The sequence below is a fragment of the Lithobates pipiens genome, unplaced genomic scaffold (genome assembly GCF_037356315.1).
Source record: "Lithobates pipiens isolate NorthernLeopardFrog02 unplaced genomic scaffold, aLitPip1_a1.2 Scaffold_22, whole genome shotgun sequence".
NCBI classification, from domain to species: domain Eukaryota; kingdom Metazoa; phylum Chordata; class Amphibia; order Anura; family Ranidae; genus Lithobates; species Lithobates pipiens.
In genome coordinates, this window is record NW_027507784.1 from 318,002,904 (window position 1) to 318,019,120 (window position 16,217).

Sequence of the window (16,217 nt, forward strand, 5' to 3'; positions counted from 1 at the left end):
TAGATGGTCTTGGTAAATCTGAAGACAAAAATCTGCAGAAAATCTAATAGTGTGTATGGGGCTTTACTTTCACACGGACTAAATAATATCCACTAATTTGGGTTGTTTTTACCAAAGATATGTAGCAGTATAAATGTTGGCCCAAATTTATGAACAAAATTTACTCATTTGCAAAACTTATAAAAAGGAAACAAAAAAATAAATAAAGTGTTTTCCCCCTAAAATTTTCACTTTTATCGCAAAAAGTAAAAAACCCAGTAGTGATTAAATACCACCAAAAGAAAGCTCCATTTGGAATATATATATATATATATATATATATATATATATATATATATATATATATATATATATATATATATATATATATATATATATAAATTTTGTTTGACAATTACCCATTCATGCTACACTGTACCTATTCAAAGTGCAAGAGGACTGAAAGCAGAAAATTGGTCTGGGCAGGAAGAGGGTATAAGTGCCCTGTATTGAAGTGGTTAAGCAGCACAGGTAAGTCACCAACCTGCCCGCAGCCCAAGACTAGACAGTGAAGGTGTAGCAACAAATTGAGGTCGCACTTCTGCTCTCTCCTGTCAGCTTGTAAATATGATTACATTTAAAATAATGGAACCATTTTTTTTATTAATAATTACATTTACTGTATTTTTTATATTTGCCTGGAGTTCAGCTTTAAGTCATTTATGTTGAGTTGTCCTTTAATTGAAGCAGATTTGTTTGAATCCGCGTGTGTTCCAATTTTACAAACAGGCTGCTAATCGTCTCATGGGTGAATCCCAGTCACAACAACCATTTGTGGCTGGATATATTATACACCGCACAGAAACCTTTCTGACTGAAGAGCTTTCACAGCAAACCACTCCGCAGATCAAGATACAGCATGTAGCCTTACCTCCGGGACCAGCTCTGGTACCGAGACACCACTCAATGCATTTTTAATGAGAAGGCGGAAGAGGAAGAGAAAGACAAAGCCACAGAGCTGTGCCGTCTAATACAGCCAGCTGCACGTACGGCAGGCTACATATTACACAGTACTGGACATACAACAGTCACAATGCCAATACTGACACATCAGTGCTTGTTCTGCAGAAGTCTGAACAACCCTATTGCAGTCACGCACGCATTCTATAGAGACAATTTTAAGCTGAACCTTAGACAGATCGCTAATGACACAGATTGAACTCATATGTTGGGAGTTGTGTTACCTGCCAAAGGATTTGTATGCCTGTCTACTCAGTCCTGAGAATAAGGCCCCATTCACATTTTGCAATGTGGAATTTCAAATTCCACTGCAATCGTGGCAAAATGCACCATGCATTTGGGTGCCATTCTTTTAAAGGGCACCTCAAACATGATGCAGATTTGCCATGGCCAACCACATCACGCAAAGCTTGTTGCCTAAAAGAGAAAAAAACAAAGAAAAAAAAAAAAAAACGCTTCTGCTCCTTTTTGGTCAAGGTTTGCACGATGCAGTTTGCCAAAAGACAATCGCAGCAAAACCACACAATGTTTCAGCTCCCATAAAAATAAAAAATTAAATAAAAGAAGGTGGTCACGCGTTTTTCCATGATACCAGTAGACTGACAGCAATTATTCCACCGCCGCCCCCCCCCCCCCCTTTCCAAAATCAACAGATGTGAACAAAGCCGTACTGCTTTAGTTATGTGACACATCTTGCCCCTCTCCCAGCCTGTGACTAGTCCGCAAAAGGAGTAGCAGCAGACTGATGAGCTCACCCCCCTCACTCCACTTTCTCCTCCTATCAGCATGCTCATTGTTAGCACATATTAGCTGCAGAGCAACATACTGCCTCCTTGTGCAGCTTCTCCCGCTCCCAGTCTGGGCGCTGCTCTACAGGGACTGCAAAAAACAAACAAAAAAACTGATACCTGGTCAAATTTAGGCACTTACATTGCCTGCAGTAAAAAAATTTTTAAATAAAAACTCTTCAATATTTCTGATTACAGAGTTGCATTCATTTTACATCTTCCTGAATTTCAGCTTTACAAGCCTTGTCATGCACAACAAGGTAAAGCCCATTTTACATGGATTCTACCAACTGCCCTGAAGCAATATTGAGTCAAAGTTCAAGCTTTGGATGGAGTGGGAAAGAAAACCTCTGACAGGTTTTCATCGCTTTTGTTATTCTTGCTGAGAAGATTTTCCCTTAGTTTCTGCGTGGGCACCAAGACAAAAAAAAAAAAGTGAGCAGAATCACTTCACAGGCAGTTTTGATGCAAATGCCACTTGCTGCCAACTCCCTTAAAAACCAGCACATGCACAAAGGTCTCCATCCACCCTCAAAAATATACAAAGCATTCACCTGGCCAGAACTGGGCTCCTCCTGTGGTAGTCAAAGATTCCAAAGCCGTGGCTGGTGCCAAAAGCCACCAAATTCCACTCGGAGTGTAATGAGACAGCTGTGACGGCAGCAGGGGGCATACATTGTACCAATATGGTGGTCTGGAAACCAGGTGGGAAGAAAAGGGAACCGTTCTTTGGGATCAGCCTGTCATGGCCTTTCCACGTGAAGCCTTCCCGATCTTGTAAGAGGTCAACGGTTGCTACGCTGATCATATGATCGGATTTCTCGTCACTCAGATCCATCATCAGCACCTAGAAGAGATGACACACACACAGATAAAATAGATAATTAAAAACAAAGGACACAAAATATAACATAACTTTGTTTAGACAAAAGAACCTTTAACCACTTGCCTACTGGTCACTTTTACCCCCTTCCTGCCCAGGGCAATTTTCATCTTTCAGCGCTGTCACACTTTGAATGACAATTGTGCACTCATGCCACACTGTACCTATATGACATTTTTATCATTTTTTCCACACAGATTTTTTGTTAGTATTTAATCACCACTGGGATATTTTCATTTTTTGCCAAATGAAAAAAAGACCAAAAATTTTGAAAAAAACTAAAATTTCATAGTTTGTTATAAAATTTTGTAAACAGGTTATTTTTCTCCTTTACTGATGTGTGCTGATGAGGCGGCACTGATAATCAGTGCCCTTACTATCAGAGCCAATGCCCCTTTATCAAAAGCAGATTACCAGCTTTCTTCTTCTCTCCTCATGCAGTTAGCATGAGGAAAGAAAAGCAGATAGCCGGCTTGTGTTTACATCCTGTGATCAGCTGTCATTGGCTGACAGCGAATCATGCGGTAAAGGGCTGCTGCAATTGGCCTTTTACAAAGAGAGGTCCCCCCGCGTGCTGCAAGGTGTGCGGGGGCAGCACGGTCACAAGAGGACATTCATGGATGCCCTCCCAGCAAACTAAGCCCACGCTGTAGCTGTCTTTTGGCTATAGCATGGGCAGGAAGCAAGTTAATAACAGTCACAGAGAAACATGTAAAAGTTCTAGAAAAATATAAAATCTGACCATGTCAGATCCAAGGATATAGGTAGGGGGAGATTTTCCTACACAGCTGACTGTCTTGTGGAAGTTTACAACTAACTGTATATAATGACAAAAACTATGCAACCATACAATACATTTTTAAACATGCTGCAAGCTGACTTTTTCAATAATTTTTATTGAAATTTCAAAAGAACAAGACGGAAATTTTTTTTTAAAAATTATAATATGAATGATCATAATGCAATATTGAAACCATATTAAAATTTAGTTAGAGATGGTAACATTTAGAAAATGAAATTAAAGGTACAGATACAAATTAATTTAATATGGGTCAAAGGAGCCGATGATCGAGTCTTGCAATGCTTTAAACAGGCAACTGGGTGCCAAAGTCCATTCAAATGTGCATGCTCACAAGCACGCTAATGTGACAATTTAAATTTTTCTAAATCAGAATCATAAAACAAGCTATAGGCATCTCCATTTACCTGTCCTGCAGTTCCTGCCACTACCATCTTGCCGCTGTACTTGCAAAGGGCGATTTTTTGAATCCCTAGCCGAGGGTCATCGCTATAAGGGTCAAAACAACCAACCTGATGGGGAAAAAAAATAAAATAAAAAATATGATATTTCATAAATCAAACAGTTATACATAGGTGCATACTAGAAAACACACATATACACATATATATACACACACACATACACACATATACATATACATATACATATATATATACACACACACACACACACATACACATTTTCATTCTTTTTCAGTGGTCCAATGGCAGGAGAAGAGTGGCAGACTTTGAAGAGGCAGGGAGGATGGCAGCAGCATCAGAAGGTGCTGCCACCACTGGTGGCAGTCATACGGACAAGTAACATTGATGCAAAAGCCCATCAATGGGGATGGATGCAAAGCACAGTCACTTGGAGTCTCGAGTTTCCAAGAAAAATGGTCACACTTGACAACAAGCACACACCTCTCAACTCTTCGCCAAGGGCTGACCCCACGTTACACACCTGCGCTATAAAAAGGAAGGGAGCTGACCGAATAGAGTAATAAATCTTCAAGTCTCTAAACTGGCCATCAGAGAATAAAAGAGCATGCCAAAGCAGAGGAGGTAATTGGAAGAGTGAATGGAACAGAAACATTCTAAAAAAGGGCCATAAAGCGAGGCTGGACAGAGTACATAGTGACAGCACAAGATCCACAGTGAATAAGAGGTTACAGGGTGGAGTCGGCTCCATAGGGGAATCTGCACACCAGATGCTGCAAGTCCAAGCGGGCCAAAGCTTGAATTGTGGATGCCAGGATTAAGAGATGTACGGATCCCATCCAAGTGCTGAGCAGATCTTTGGCTGAACACCCCAGCTACTCCAGCTGAAGTCATGAACACATCACATTCCAAAGTTTAGTTTACCGTTTCAAAACGCAATGCTAGACTTAAAAAAAATTAAAAATAAAGAACCCGTCCGTCATGTACAGGCAGACAGAAAAAGTCATGGAAGTTCTTCAAAAATTCAAGAAAATCACTGGGAGCAATGGACATGGTTTGGGCATAAGTGTACAACGGTAGCATGTTAAACCTCGTCACAAAAATCTTAGTGATTTGGCGAGTCATTTCATCTGGGCCACAGCCTCAAAAAGCAAAAGTGGCCAATTTAGCAGTGTATGAACAGATATACATTAACATTGCTTTGCATTTAAATAGCTTTAGACAGCCACTCGAGGCATAAGGTAAAGTAACTGACTAGCCTGCATATGCTTTTATTGCCATTATGCTTAAAAGAACTGACCTGGTGTAAAATATTTCCAAGGTCATAGTACAGACCACTGTGGTGGTTGCAAGTGCCTGAAATGCCTCAAATCAATGCCATGTGTCCCTAAAAAGTCCCCATAGGTCCTAACCTCAGACCTCTGTCCAAGTTCCACCCCTTATTTTCAACCATCAAATGCCAGAATATTAATGCACGACTACAGACTCTGGAATTTAACAGCCAATGAGCAGAGGAATTGTTCACTTCACGAGTTGATGGGGGTCCAATTTCCACTAGGGTACAAGAAATGCATTTAGTGAAATTGGTACAAGAGTGTAGGGAACCCAACAGATCAAGCTTATAAAATTTAGAACCCGCCATTAAAGTGACTTTTGCAACTTTAAGATTCCATGCAAAAAAGCCATTCTGCTGCCAAACGTCATCACCATCTTGAGTAGAGAAGTTTTGCTGGAGAATCTTCTGCATCGGACACATCAAGGAGTGTCGGAGGCTGGTGTCCTCCACTGAGCTCTGCAGTTTAATGCTTCATTCCCCTACAGCACTGCAGGAGATGTTCCAAACCAGTGATGGTGAACCTGGGCACCCCAGATGTTTTGAAACTACGTTTCCCACGATGCTCCACTACACTGCAGTGCATGAGCATCATGGGAAATGCAGTTCCAAAACATCTGGGGTGCCAAGTTTCGCCATCACGGTTCTAAACCATTCCATATAAATCAGTGGAGGGACTATGATCAGGTAATACACAGTGATGAAACAAATTCTCCTATACAAGTTGTACCTGTTTAGCTGCAACCTTCTCATTCTACGTTCAAAGGCCAGAACTTATAGTGCTTATCTAATCTGTCAGAAAGCAGCGGTGGTGAGCTCAGCGAGTACAGCCCTGAAAGCTGATTGGAGGGAAGGGAAACACCACCCACCCCCTTTCATACAGCACACAGGAACAGAGCTGAGGATGTCAAGGGAGGTCCCTTCCCTGTCACTTTTCTTGGTGTCAGGAAAACTTGTTAGAAGCGATTGAGGTTGATAGAGGAATGGGGTAGCAGACAGAAATGACAAATAATGTTCTGGATTGAGCCAAGTACACACTAGAGGGATATGCTTTGTTCATATTTCATGTCTGGGGGTTCACAACCACTTTAAAAAGTTTCTGTAAAGTCTCAAGGTTTTTCACCTTAATGCATTCTATGCCCCCCTCCTCGTTTCTTACCTAAGCTTGATCTAGCGATGTGCATGAGCACAGAAGCCTCTTTTCTCACTGATAGCAGGTGCCACTGGCTCCCACTGTTGTCAATTAAATCCAGTGACACGGGAGAAGGGGTTGGGGCAGAGACTGTCAATGGACGCAGCAGCAGGACTTGGGAGAGAGCCCGCACAGGTGCTCCCAGGGAAAGAGTCTTTCCATGGGGGCACCTGATGAAGAGGAGGGGCCTGGAGCACCGGCGGGCACCCCAGAAGAGGATCAGGGCTGCTCTGTGCAAAACCCTTTCAGAGAGCAGGTAAGTATAGGCATATTTGTTATTTATATTTAAAAAATAAATAAACACAATAATGTTTACAACCCCCTTTAGGCTGGGTTCACACCGCTGCGGCAGCGAGAACCGGATGCGATTCGCACCGCACTGCAAATCACATCCGATCTCTGTGCGATGCGAGTTCAGCCATACAGATAGTATGGCTGAATTCGCATCGCACCCGCCGCAAACTCGCACGGGACCCTTTTTTTGGTCCGCAGCAGAATCGGATCGCATGGGTGTTCACACCATGCGATCCGATTCCTGTCCAAGTTTGCAGATCGCACTGCGATATGCGAACTGATCTGGGGGTGTCATTAAGGTTTCACTGACACTCCCAGCAGTCCGCATAGGGCAGTGTGAACTGCCTGCGGGAGGCATGCGATGCGGGAAAATGCCGCGGATTCGCAGCGTTCCCGCATCTCTCCAGTGTGGACCCAGCCTTAATGATGGAGGGACCAGTGAAATAAACCAGAGTGCAGCAGGAACCTGGATTTTAACACACTTTTAAGATGGTAAAGTTTGGCAGCATGGGCATGCATCAGGACAGACAAATGTTAAACATTTCTTTGAAATGACACAGTTGCTTTAAGAGTGACAAATATCCCAAAGAGTCAAAATATCATCAGTATCTCACTACCAAAAAAAAAAAAACAAACACAGAAAATCATACTATGGCAAACTGCGTACCTTGCGGAAAGGTGGCCAATCATCTTCACAGCTTTGATTCAGGCTTTCATTGTGGTCACAGTCCGTCTGAAAGATACCGGCTGTCGGCAGTTTGTAAAGAGGCCGCAAGGCGACACCAGAAGCATCCCAGAACCGGACAGTGCCATCTTCATGGCTGGTAAAGTTGGAAAAGTTACAAAAAGACGCTTTATTTTATTTCAGGGCAAAATTATGTTTACCGTAGTACAACAGTGGTCAGCCATCTAAAATACTGTTCATAAGACATAACAGATGTCACTACCGTATATGGGCAACAAAAGAAAATTTGAATGTGTAGAGTTGAACATTTCACCCATCATTCATATCTCTCATTAATTTAAGAGAATACAGATGCTTGATTCGAACACACTAATAATTAGAAAAAATTGAACACAAAGAATTTACAATGACAATTTTACTAGTGTATGGTAGAGCTGCACAATTAATCGCCAAGAATAGTTATCGCAATCTTGACTAAAGTGTTTCACAATTCTTTCTACACAAAGAATTCTCTCTGCTCTTCTGAAGCCACAGCCCTCAAAAGAAAGGAAGAGGAAAAACTGGGCAGTCTGCCAAGAATCTAAACATTCTTTATCAGTTGAACTGAAGTATAAACATTGTAACAATTTGTCAATGGAATAGACTGTGTGTAAGGGCCGGTTCACACAGCGAGGCGCGGCGAGGCGTCTCCGACTTACCTCGCCGCGACCCGCGGGGAGCTCAGCGGCGACTTGCAGAGGACTTCTGTATAGAAGTCAATGCAAGTCGCCCCCGAAGTCGCCCCGAAGTAGTACAGGAACCTTTTTTCTGAGTCGGAGCGACTCGAGTCGCTCCTCTCAGAACGGTTCCATTGTACAGAACGGGGGCGACTTGCGGGAGCGAGGAGAGCCGTGTCGCCTCGCCTCCCCTCGCTGTGTGAACCGGCCCTAAGTGAAAAACGTTTAACCACTTAAAGTGGAGGGCCACTCAAAAAAATAAATAAATAAATATATAATTGCATAAAAATTTTGCCAATTAAAAAAAAAAAAAGTTTTTTATTTTAACTTACCAGAAATGCCTGTTGCTAGGCAGATCGTCGTAATCTGCCTCCTCCTATTACGCGGTAATCTTCAGTCTTCTCCTCCTCACATCGTCTTATAGTGAATGGGGCGCGGTGTGTTCTGGGAACTGTGTCCCAGAACACAGTGCGCCCCATTTACAAAGTGCTGTGCGACTCGCGCATGCGCAGTAGGAAATGGGCAGTGAAGCCGCAAGGCTCCACTGCCTGTTTCCCTTGGTTGGAATAGCAGCGCCGGGACCAGAAAGCCAAGGGATGGTCGACCTCGGGCAGTCGACATCGCGGGCACCCAGGACAGGAAAGTGTGATTATTAAAAGTCAGCAGCTACAGTGTAGGTAGCTGCTGACTTTTAAAAAAATATAAATAAATTCCCAGCTGGCCCTCCCCTTTAAACACTAAACCCTTTTCTGACATTTGTTGGTTTCAAGTTAAAATCATTTTTTTTTTTGCTAGAAAACTACTTAGAGCCCCCACACATTATATATATTTTTTTAGTAGACACCCTAGAGAAGAATATGGTGGTTGTTGCAATTTTTTATGTGACACTGTATTTGTGCAGCCGTCTTTCAAATGCAATTTTTTTTGTATAATGTGAAAGATTTCACGTTGCTAGAATCGTGATCTTTTTATTCTAAGCAAAAAAATCATGATTCTCATTTTGGCCAGAAACGTGCAGCTCTAGTGTATGGCCAGCTTTAGGATCAGGGTTCCACGCTACAAACTGTAAAAATGTGTCTAGAAAGAAATTGGGAGAAATCAAAACACCACAAAACACAGAGTCGTTTTCACACACATATACACTGGCTGTCTCTTGTTACACGGGAGTGTCCAGATCACAGGCCTCTCCTCCTCCACACATCTGGAGCCTTCTGACACCACTGTTCCTCCCAGCCCTCCACTCCCGGACTCCTGGGGTTTGCCTGAATCCAAACATCGCTTTTTCCATATTTTCTCATCTCTCGCTGTTCTGTTTTCACTGGCCCAGTTGCCAAATTAAAAACAGGGAGACCCACTGAGCCCACACAAGACTCGGTCATTCACTGCAGCTGGAGAGACATGCAGCAAGATGGCCTTCGATTAAAATAAACAATCACTCTGATGTGGATCTCAGATGAATCGCCCAGAACGTAGTCTCCTTTTGCTTTTCCCAGTGCAGTGGGTGAGGGTGAAAGGAAAAGATTGATTGGCTGCTATGGGCAATACAAGATTCCGAGACATGTCAACAAATAAGCCCAGATGTGGTTCAAAATAAAGGAACCACAAATCTCAGAATATCCTGCTACAGGTGAACAGCAGGAAGAACTTGTCAGCTATTAAAAAGCAACAGCTTGCTTCAGTACTGTATATAATACATCTGGTTCCAAACAAAAGCAACATTTTTGTATGTACAATTCAGCCAATCAAAAAGCTTGTTCAGCTCTTTATAGGTGGCAGGTACACTTTAAAACATAATCCTGGTGGGCTCTGCACATTTATACACTTTGTAAAATTAACACAAATTAAAAAAAATAGTTCTTTATTCATTAATCCATCATAAAAAGCAGGAAATTTAATTTGGAAATGGCCTTTTGCAGCCCCGTACAGCAGAGCTCAGATTACGTGTGAACAGAGCAGCACAGGGAGCCAGTAAGCTGCAGTGATAATGTGCGAACAAGGAACAAACAGAAGAAAAGAGCAGAGTGACAGATGAATCTCCTTGCATTGTCCAGTTAAAGGAGAGAGAGCTTTGTTACACTGGACGGCTGCTGACTAGACTGCATGTCACGGCGCCGGTGTTCTGGAAATCCGGTACATTCGGCCTTACACTACCTGCTGCATTTCTCACCCTAGGCTTTTACTCCAGTATAAATATGTTTTCCCAGTTTTTTGTGGTCAAATTAGGTGCCTTGGCTCATATATTCGGTTTGGCTTATACTCGAGTCTATACAGTACATTTATTATTAGGTAAGGTACTTAATACATCAATCCCTACCCTCAAGGAGCTTAGAATCAACTCACATTCATATAATAGGGCCAATTTAGACAGAAGCCAATTAACCTACCAGCATGTCTTTGGAGTGTGGGAGGAAACCCAAGCAAACAGAGGGAGAACATGCAAATTCCAGGCAGGTAGTGTCCTGGTTAGGATTTGAACCAGCGACCCTTTTAATGGCTAGGCAAGAGTGCTACCCAATACACCACTGTGCTGTCCCAGTATATGGTACATGTATGCTTTGGTTATGGCACACTATCAAATTACATTAAGTCTCAGTTTAAACTGAGGCACGATTTTGGTATGAACCCTATCTGTCTTGAAAGATTTTGTTGATTTTATGTATGTGATGGGAAAAAAAAAAAAAAAGGGGGGGGGGGTGAACGACAGACAGCCTCCGCCGGCATGGCCGAGTGGTCAGCAGCTCCAGCGGTCCAGGGATATGAGATCCCCGCTCTTATCCAAAGAACCATGTCAATTCTGATTGGATAGTTCAGCAACCCCAGAAGCAAGTACAGCAGGGACTGGGGGAAGGGGGTGGAGAGGGTGTTGGTTTGCCTTTACATTTTTCCTTTAAAGGTGAACGAACCCATTAAATGTTGGGTCAGCAACAGCACATACAAGTAACCATGCATCGATAACTTACCCTGTCAGCAAGAGGCCTCTCTGTGACGGCTCCTCGGCCAAACTTTTTCCACCATCTATCGGCCATTTCTAGAGACAAGTATGGCACAAATGTAAAATTTTGCCTAAAAAAGCTGAATAGCAAGTTACAATTCTAACAATGGGATTATACACTGCAATAACGAAAGCAAACAACCACCGTAGTCAGTGTTGCCTAAGGGGGCAATGATGCTACTAAGAGCTTATTTACACTTCCATGTTCAGGTAACACGTGTGTTCCCGCAATGCAAGGTAATGCACATAAGTGAACTTTATTTTGAATTTGAAGCAACCAAACAAACTAAGGCAACACACCTGCATTGTAGTGGTACAATGCATGGCAAGAATTAGTCATTTATTTAAAAAAAAAAAAAAAAAAAAAAAAAAAGAAAGGGGGGGGGGGGGGGGTCACCACATGCCTTTTTAAGTATGCTAGGATTGCATCGGTAGCCCATTCATTTTGAACGGGCTGCCTTAAAAACAAAGCACGGTAATGAACACCACACAAATGAGCTCTGTTTGGTTAGAGGTCTCCATTAGTTTTAAAATCGGATGTTTTTTGGCTAGACAACTATCAGATACCAGGAAGGTGGCTTGAGTTATAGTTATAGGCCCACATCAGGCATTTCTACTCACTGTGCATTAAAAAAAAAAAAAAAAAAAAAAAAAAAAAGCTTTTTCTACATCCAGTACAATACTAGTTATCTCCCCTACTTGCAATCTCACCGCAGAAGACAGCTGTGGGTTCTGCTGCTCGCCAGCAAGAACGATCCGCTCCCATAGCTTCAGGGAGACGTTGGAGATGTGGTAGGAGCAGGTAATGGCAGATGAATGGAGTGGGGCAAGATACGGTGCAGGGATGGTCGGCCAACCAGGGCTCTCAAGGTCAACAACCACCAATTCTTCCTCCACCAAGACTACCAGAGCCGTGGGGTTGTCCAGATCTGGAACAAACCAAAGTTTGAGATTAAAAGGCCAACTCATACTTAACATGTATCTAAATATAACAAAAATGTAGTATACATTGCAGATTACCAGTCCTTAGAAGTGGTGGCTGCATCTCCCCCCCCCCCCCCTTTACTTGCATCTGGTGATCCTGCTGGTACCATACTTACTGTCCTAGGCTGATAACGCTCACTTACCATACTCTATGGAAAAGCAGAGTTGTCACACTAGGACAGGACTACAGAACACCTCCCTTTCTCCCCATCTTCATAACATAGGTGGAAGGTGCTCTGCAATTCTCCAAGGTAAACTGGGCAAAGATGACACCACCGATAGGCATTTCAGTGCAGTAGAGGGCACAGGAAGGTACAAGCTCGCTGGATTTCTGGCAGAACAGCATGCATTTTTCTGCTCTTACTGAACAGATCTAATAAGCATTCATGGTCATCTTAAAGACCAAAGGGGGTCAACTAAGACGTTTATGTGCACTTTCAAACCCAACTCCAGGCAAGAATGTTCTGGTTTTGCATAGGATTCTCTGTAAGGTTTTTATTGCTCTGCGTCCCCAGCCCACAACTGTAACTGGGGGGGGAGCTGAGTTAGTAACATGTTACATCATAAATATGGGTGCAACATGTTGCAAAAGATGAACTTTTTTAAACCTGAATTCCAGCTATGGCTTTTTTGCATGGTTACATTTGTCACAATTGGACCAGTGGATGTATGCATATGCCATATATCCACTACTAAAGTGATTGCCTCTATCTTCTAGGTCTTGTACAGAACAGCTGCCCTGCTGCATCATGAACACAGGGGTCGTTGGCTTTCAACCGGTGCCATCCCCAGAACATCCTTCAATTTTCCCAAATGCACAGGGCCCAGAGGATACCACCATTCACTGTAGTAGCAGTAGTATCAGACAACTATAGTGATTCTTAGATTCTACAGGGATCCTACAGGTATGGCATATGCATACTTACCTTGGTCCAAGCTGGATCGATGCAAACAAAGCCATACCTGGAATTCAGCTTTAAAAAAAAAAAAAAAAAAAAAAAAAAAAAAGAAAACGAACTCTCTCCCAACATGACAATCAAGTGTAGCAATAGGTTAAGTCAGAACTCCAGTTTAACCACTTTCAGACCGGACCATTTTGCTGGTAAATGACCAGAGGTCTTTTTACACTTTGGCACTGCGCTGCTTTAACTGGTAATTGCGCGGTCATGCAATGTTGTACCCAAACAAAATTTGCGTCCTTTTCTTCCCACAAATAGAGCTTTCTTTTGATGGTATTTGATTGCCTCTGCGATTTTTATTTTTTGCGATATAAACGTAAAAAGACCGCAAATTTTGAAAAAAAATGATATTTTCTACTTTTTGTTATTAGAAAAATCCAATAAACTCAATTTTAGTCATACATTTAGGCCAAAATGTATTCAGCCACATGTCTTTGGTAAAAAAAAATTCAATAATTGTATATTTATTGGTTTGCGCAAAAGTTGTCACATCTACAAACTAAGGTACGTTTTCTGGAATTTACGCAGCTTTTAGTTTATGACTGCCTATCTCATTTCTTGAGGTGCTAAAATGGCAGGGCAGTACAAAACCCCCCCAAATGACCCCATTTTGGAAAGTAGACCCCCTAAGGAAATTGATAAGAGGCATGTTGAGCCCATTAAATATTTTATTTTTTTGCCTCAAGCGATTGAATAATGACAAAAAAAATATATATATATTTTTTTTTTACACAAAGTTGTCACTAAATGATATATTGCTCACACATGCTATGGGCATATGTGAAATGACACCTCAAAATAAATTCTGCTGCTTCTCCTGAGTACGGGGATACCACATATGTGGGACTTTTTGGGAGCCTAGCCGCGTACGGGGCCCCCGAAAACCAAGCACCGCCTTCAGGCTTTCTAAGGGCGTAAATTTTTGAGTTCACTTCTCACTACCTATTACAGTTTTGAAGGCCATAAAATGCCAAGATGGTACAAAACCCCCACAAATGACCCCATTTTAGAAAGTAGACACCCCAAGCTATTTGCTGAGAGGCATGTTGAGTCCATGGAATATTTTATATTTTGCCACAAGTTGCGGGAAAATTACAAACTTTTTTTTTTTTTCACAAAGTTGTCACTAAATGATATATTGCTCACGCATGCCATGGGCATATGTGAAATGACACCCCAAAATAAATTCTGCTGCTTCTCCTGAGTACGGGGATACCACATATGTGGGACTTTTTGGGAGCCTAGCCGCGTACGGGGCCCCGAAAACCAAGCACCGCCTTCAGGCTTTCTAAGGGCGTTACAGTTTTGAAGGCCATAAAATGCCAAGATGGCACAAACCCCCCCCAAATGACCCCATTTTGGAAAGTAGACACCCCTAAATTTAGGGGTACACTAGTGAGACTAGGTAATAAATGGCGGGTGCCCTGAAACTATAAAAAAATAACTAACCAACCAGCGTCACCTGTAACCGTTATATGGTGATCACTGGTGAAAGGGTTAACTAGGGGGCAATCAGGGGGCTTTATGCGGTAGTATATGGGGGTCCCTGGCGCTATAAAAAGCTGCGGCGAACCTAAATACCTACCTGCCTAACTAGCGTCACCTGTGACACTAATACAGCGATCAGAAAAACGATCGCTTATTAGGCTGGGTTCACACTGGAGCGATGCGGGAACGCCACGAATCCGCGGCGGGTTCCCGCATCGCATGCCTCCCGGCGGCAGTTCACACTGCCCTATGCAAACTGCTGGGAGTGTCAGTGAAATGTTAATGACACCCCCAGATCAGTTCGCATATCGCAGTGCGATCTGCAAACTTGGATCGCATGGTGTGAACACCCATGCGATCCGATTCTGCTGCGGACCAAAAAAAGGGTCCCGTGCGAGTTTGCGGCGGGTGCGACACGAATTCAGCCATACTATCTGTATAGCTGAACTCGAATCGCACAGAGATCGGATGTGATTTGCACTGCAGTGCGGTGCGAATCACATCCGTTCTCAAACCGCTGCAATGTGAACCCAGCCTTAGTGACACTGGCGACGGGGGGTGATCACGGGGTTAAACCTTTATTGGGGGGTTAGGGGGGTACCTTAGAACTAAAGGGGGCTAACCCTAACTGCCCTAACAGTTATTACAGTCACAAATGACACCCGCCGGGTGATCAGGGGGTTAAACCTTTATTAGGTAATAAATGGCGGGTGCCCTGAAACTATAAAAAAAATAACTAACCAACCAGCGTCACCTGTAACAGTTATATGGTGATCACTGGTGAAAGGGTCAACTAGGGGGCAATCAGGGGGCTTTATGCGGTAGTATATGGGGGTCCCTGGCGCTATAAAAAGCTGCGGCGAACCTAAATACCTACCTGCCTAACTAGCGTCACCTGTGACACTAATACGGCGATCAGAAAAATTATCGCTTATTAGGCTGGGTTCACACTGGAGCGATGCGGGAACGCCACGAATCCGCGGCGGGTTCCCGCATCGCATGCCTCCCGGCGGCAGTTCACACTGCCCTATGCGAACTGCTGGGAGTGTCAGTGAAATGTTAATGACACCCCCAGATCAGTTCGCATATCGCAGTGCGATCTGCAAACTCGGATCGCATGGTGTGAACACCCATGCGATCCGATTCTGCTGCGGGCCAAAAAAAGGGTCCCGTGCGAATTTGCGGCGGGTGCGGCGAATGGCTGAACTCGAATCGCACAGAGATCGGATGTGATTTGCACTGCAGTGTGGTGCGAATCACATTCGTTCTCATAAACCGCTGCAATGTGAACCCAGCCTTAGTGACACTGGCGACGGGGGGTGATCACGGGGTTAAACCTTTATTGGGGGGGTTAGGGGGGTACATTAGAACTAAAGGGGGCTAACCCTAACTGCCCTAACAGTTATTACAGTCACAAATGACACCAATGCAAAAAAAAAAAAAAAAATGGACATTGGTGTCACTGTGACTGGGGGGCAGGGGTAATTGGGGGGGTGATCGGGGGGGGTGTGAGTGTGCCTGGCATGTTCTACTGTGTAGTGACGTGTTGGTGCAACTCACCGATCCTCTCTCCTCGGTGTCGGAACGAAAAATACCGACACGGAGGAGAGAATACATCACTTCCTCTCCTGTGTTTACATTACAGGAGAGGAAGTGATGTCCCAAACGATTCCTATTCGTCGG

General features: G+C 43.3%; 1 protein-coding gene across 3 annotated transcripts in view; it reads right to left on the reverse strand.

The window, feature by feature from the left end:
• Positions 1 to 16,217, reverse strand: part of LLGL1 (LLGL scribble cell polarity complex component 1) — a 114,737-nt gene that overhangs the window by 16,841 nt on the left and 81,679 nt on the right. For all 3 annotated transcript variants that reach the window (XM_077449444.1, XM_077449443.1, XM_077449442.1), the window contains exons 10-14: positions 11,815 to 12,032; positions 11,072 to 11,139; positions 7,378 to 7,531; positions 3,877 to 3,981; positions 2,342 to 2,634 (exon numbers count right to left, since the gene is read on the reverse strand). In XM_077449444.1, coding sequence (XP_077305570.1) covers positions 2,342 to 2,634; positions 3,877 to 3,981; positions 7,378 to 7,531; positions 11,072 to 11,139; positions 11,815 to 12,032 — 838 coding nt within the window. The remainder of the gene's footprint in view (positions 1 to 2,341; positions 2,635 to 3,876; positions 3,982 to 7,377; positions 7,532 to 11,071; positions 11,140 to 11,814; positions 12,033 to 16,217) is intronic.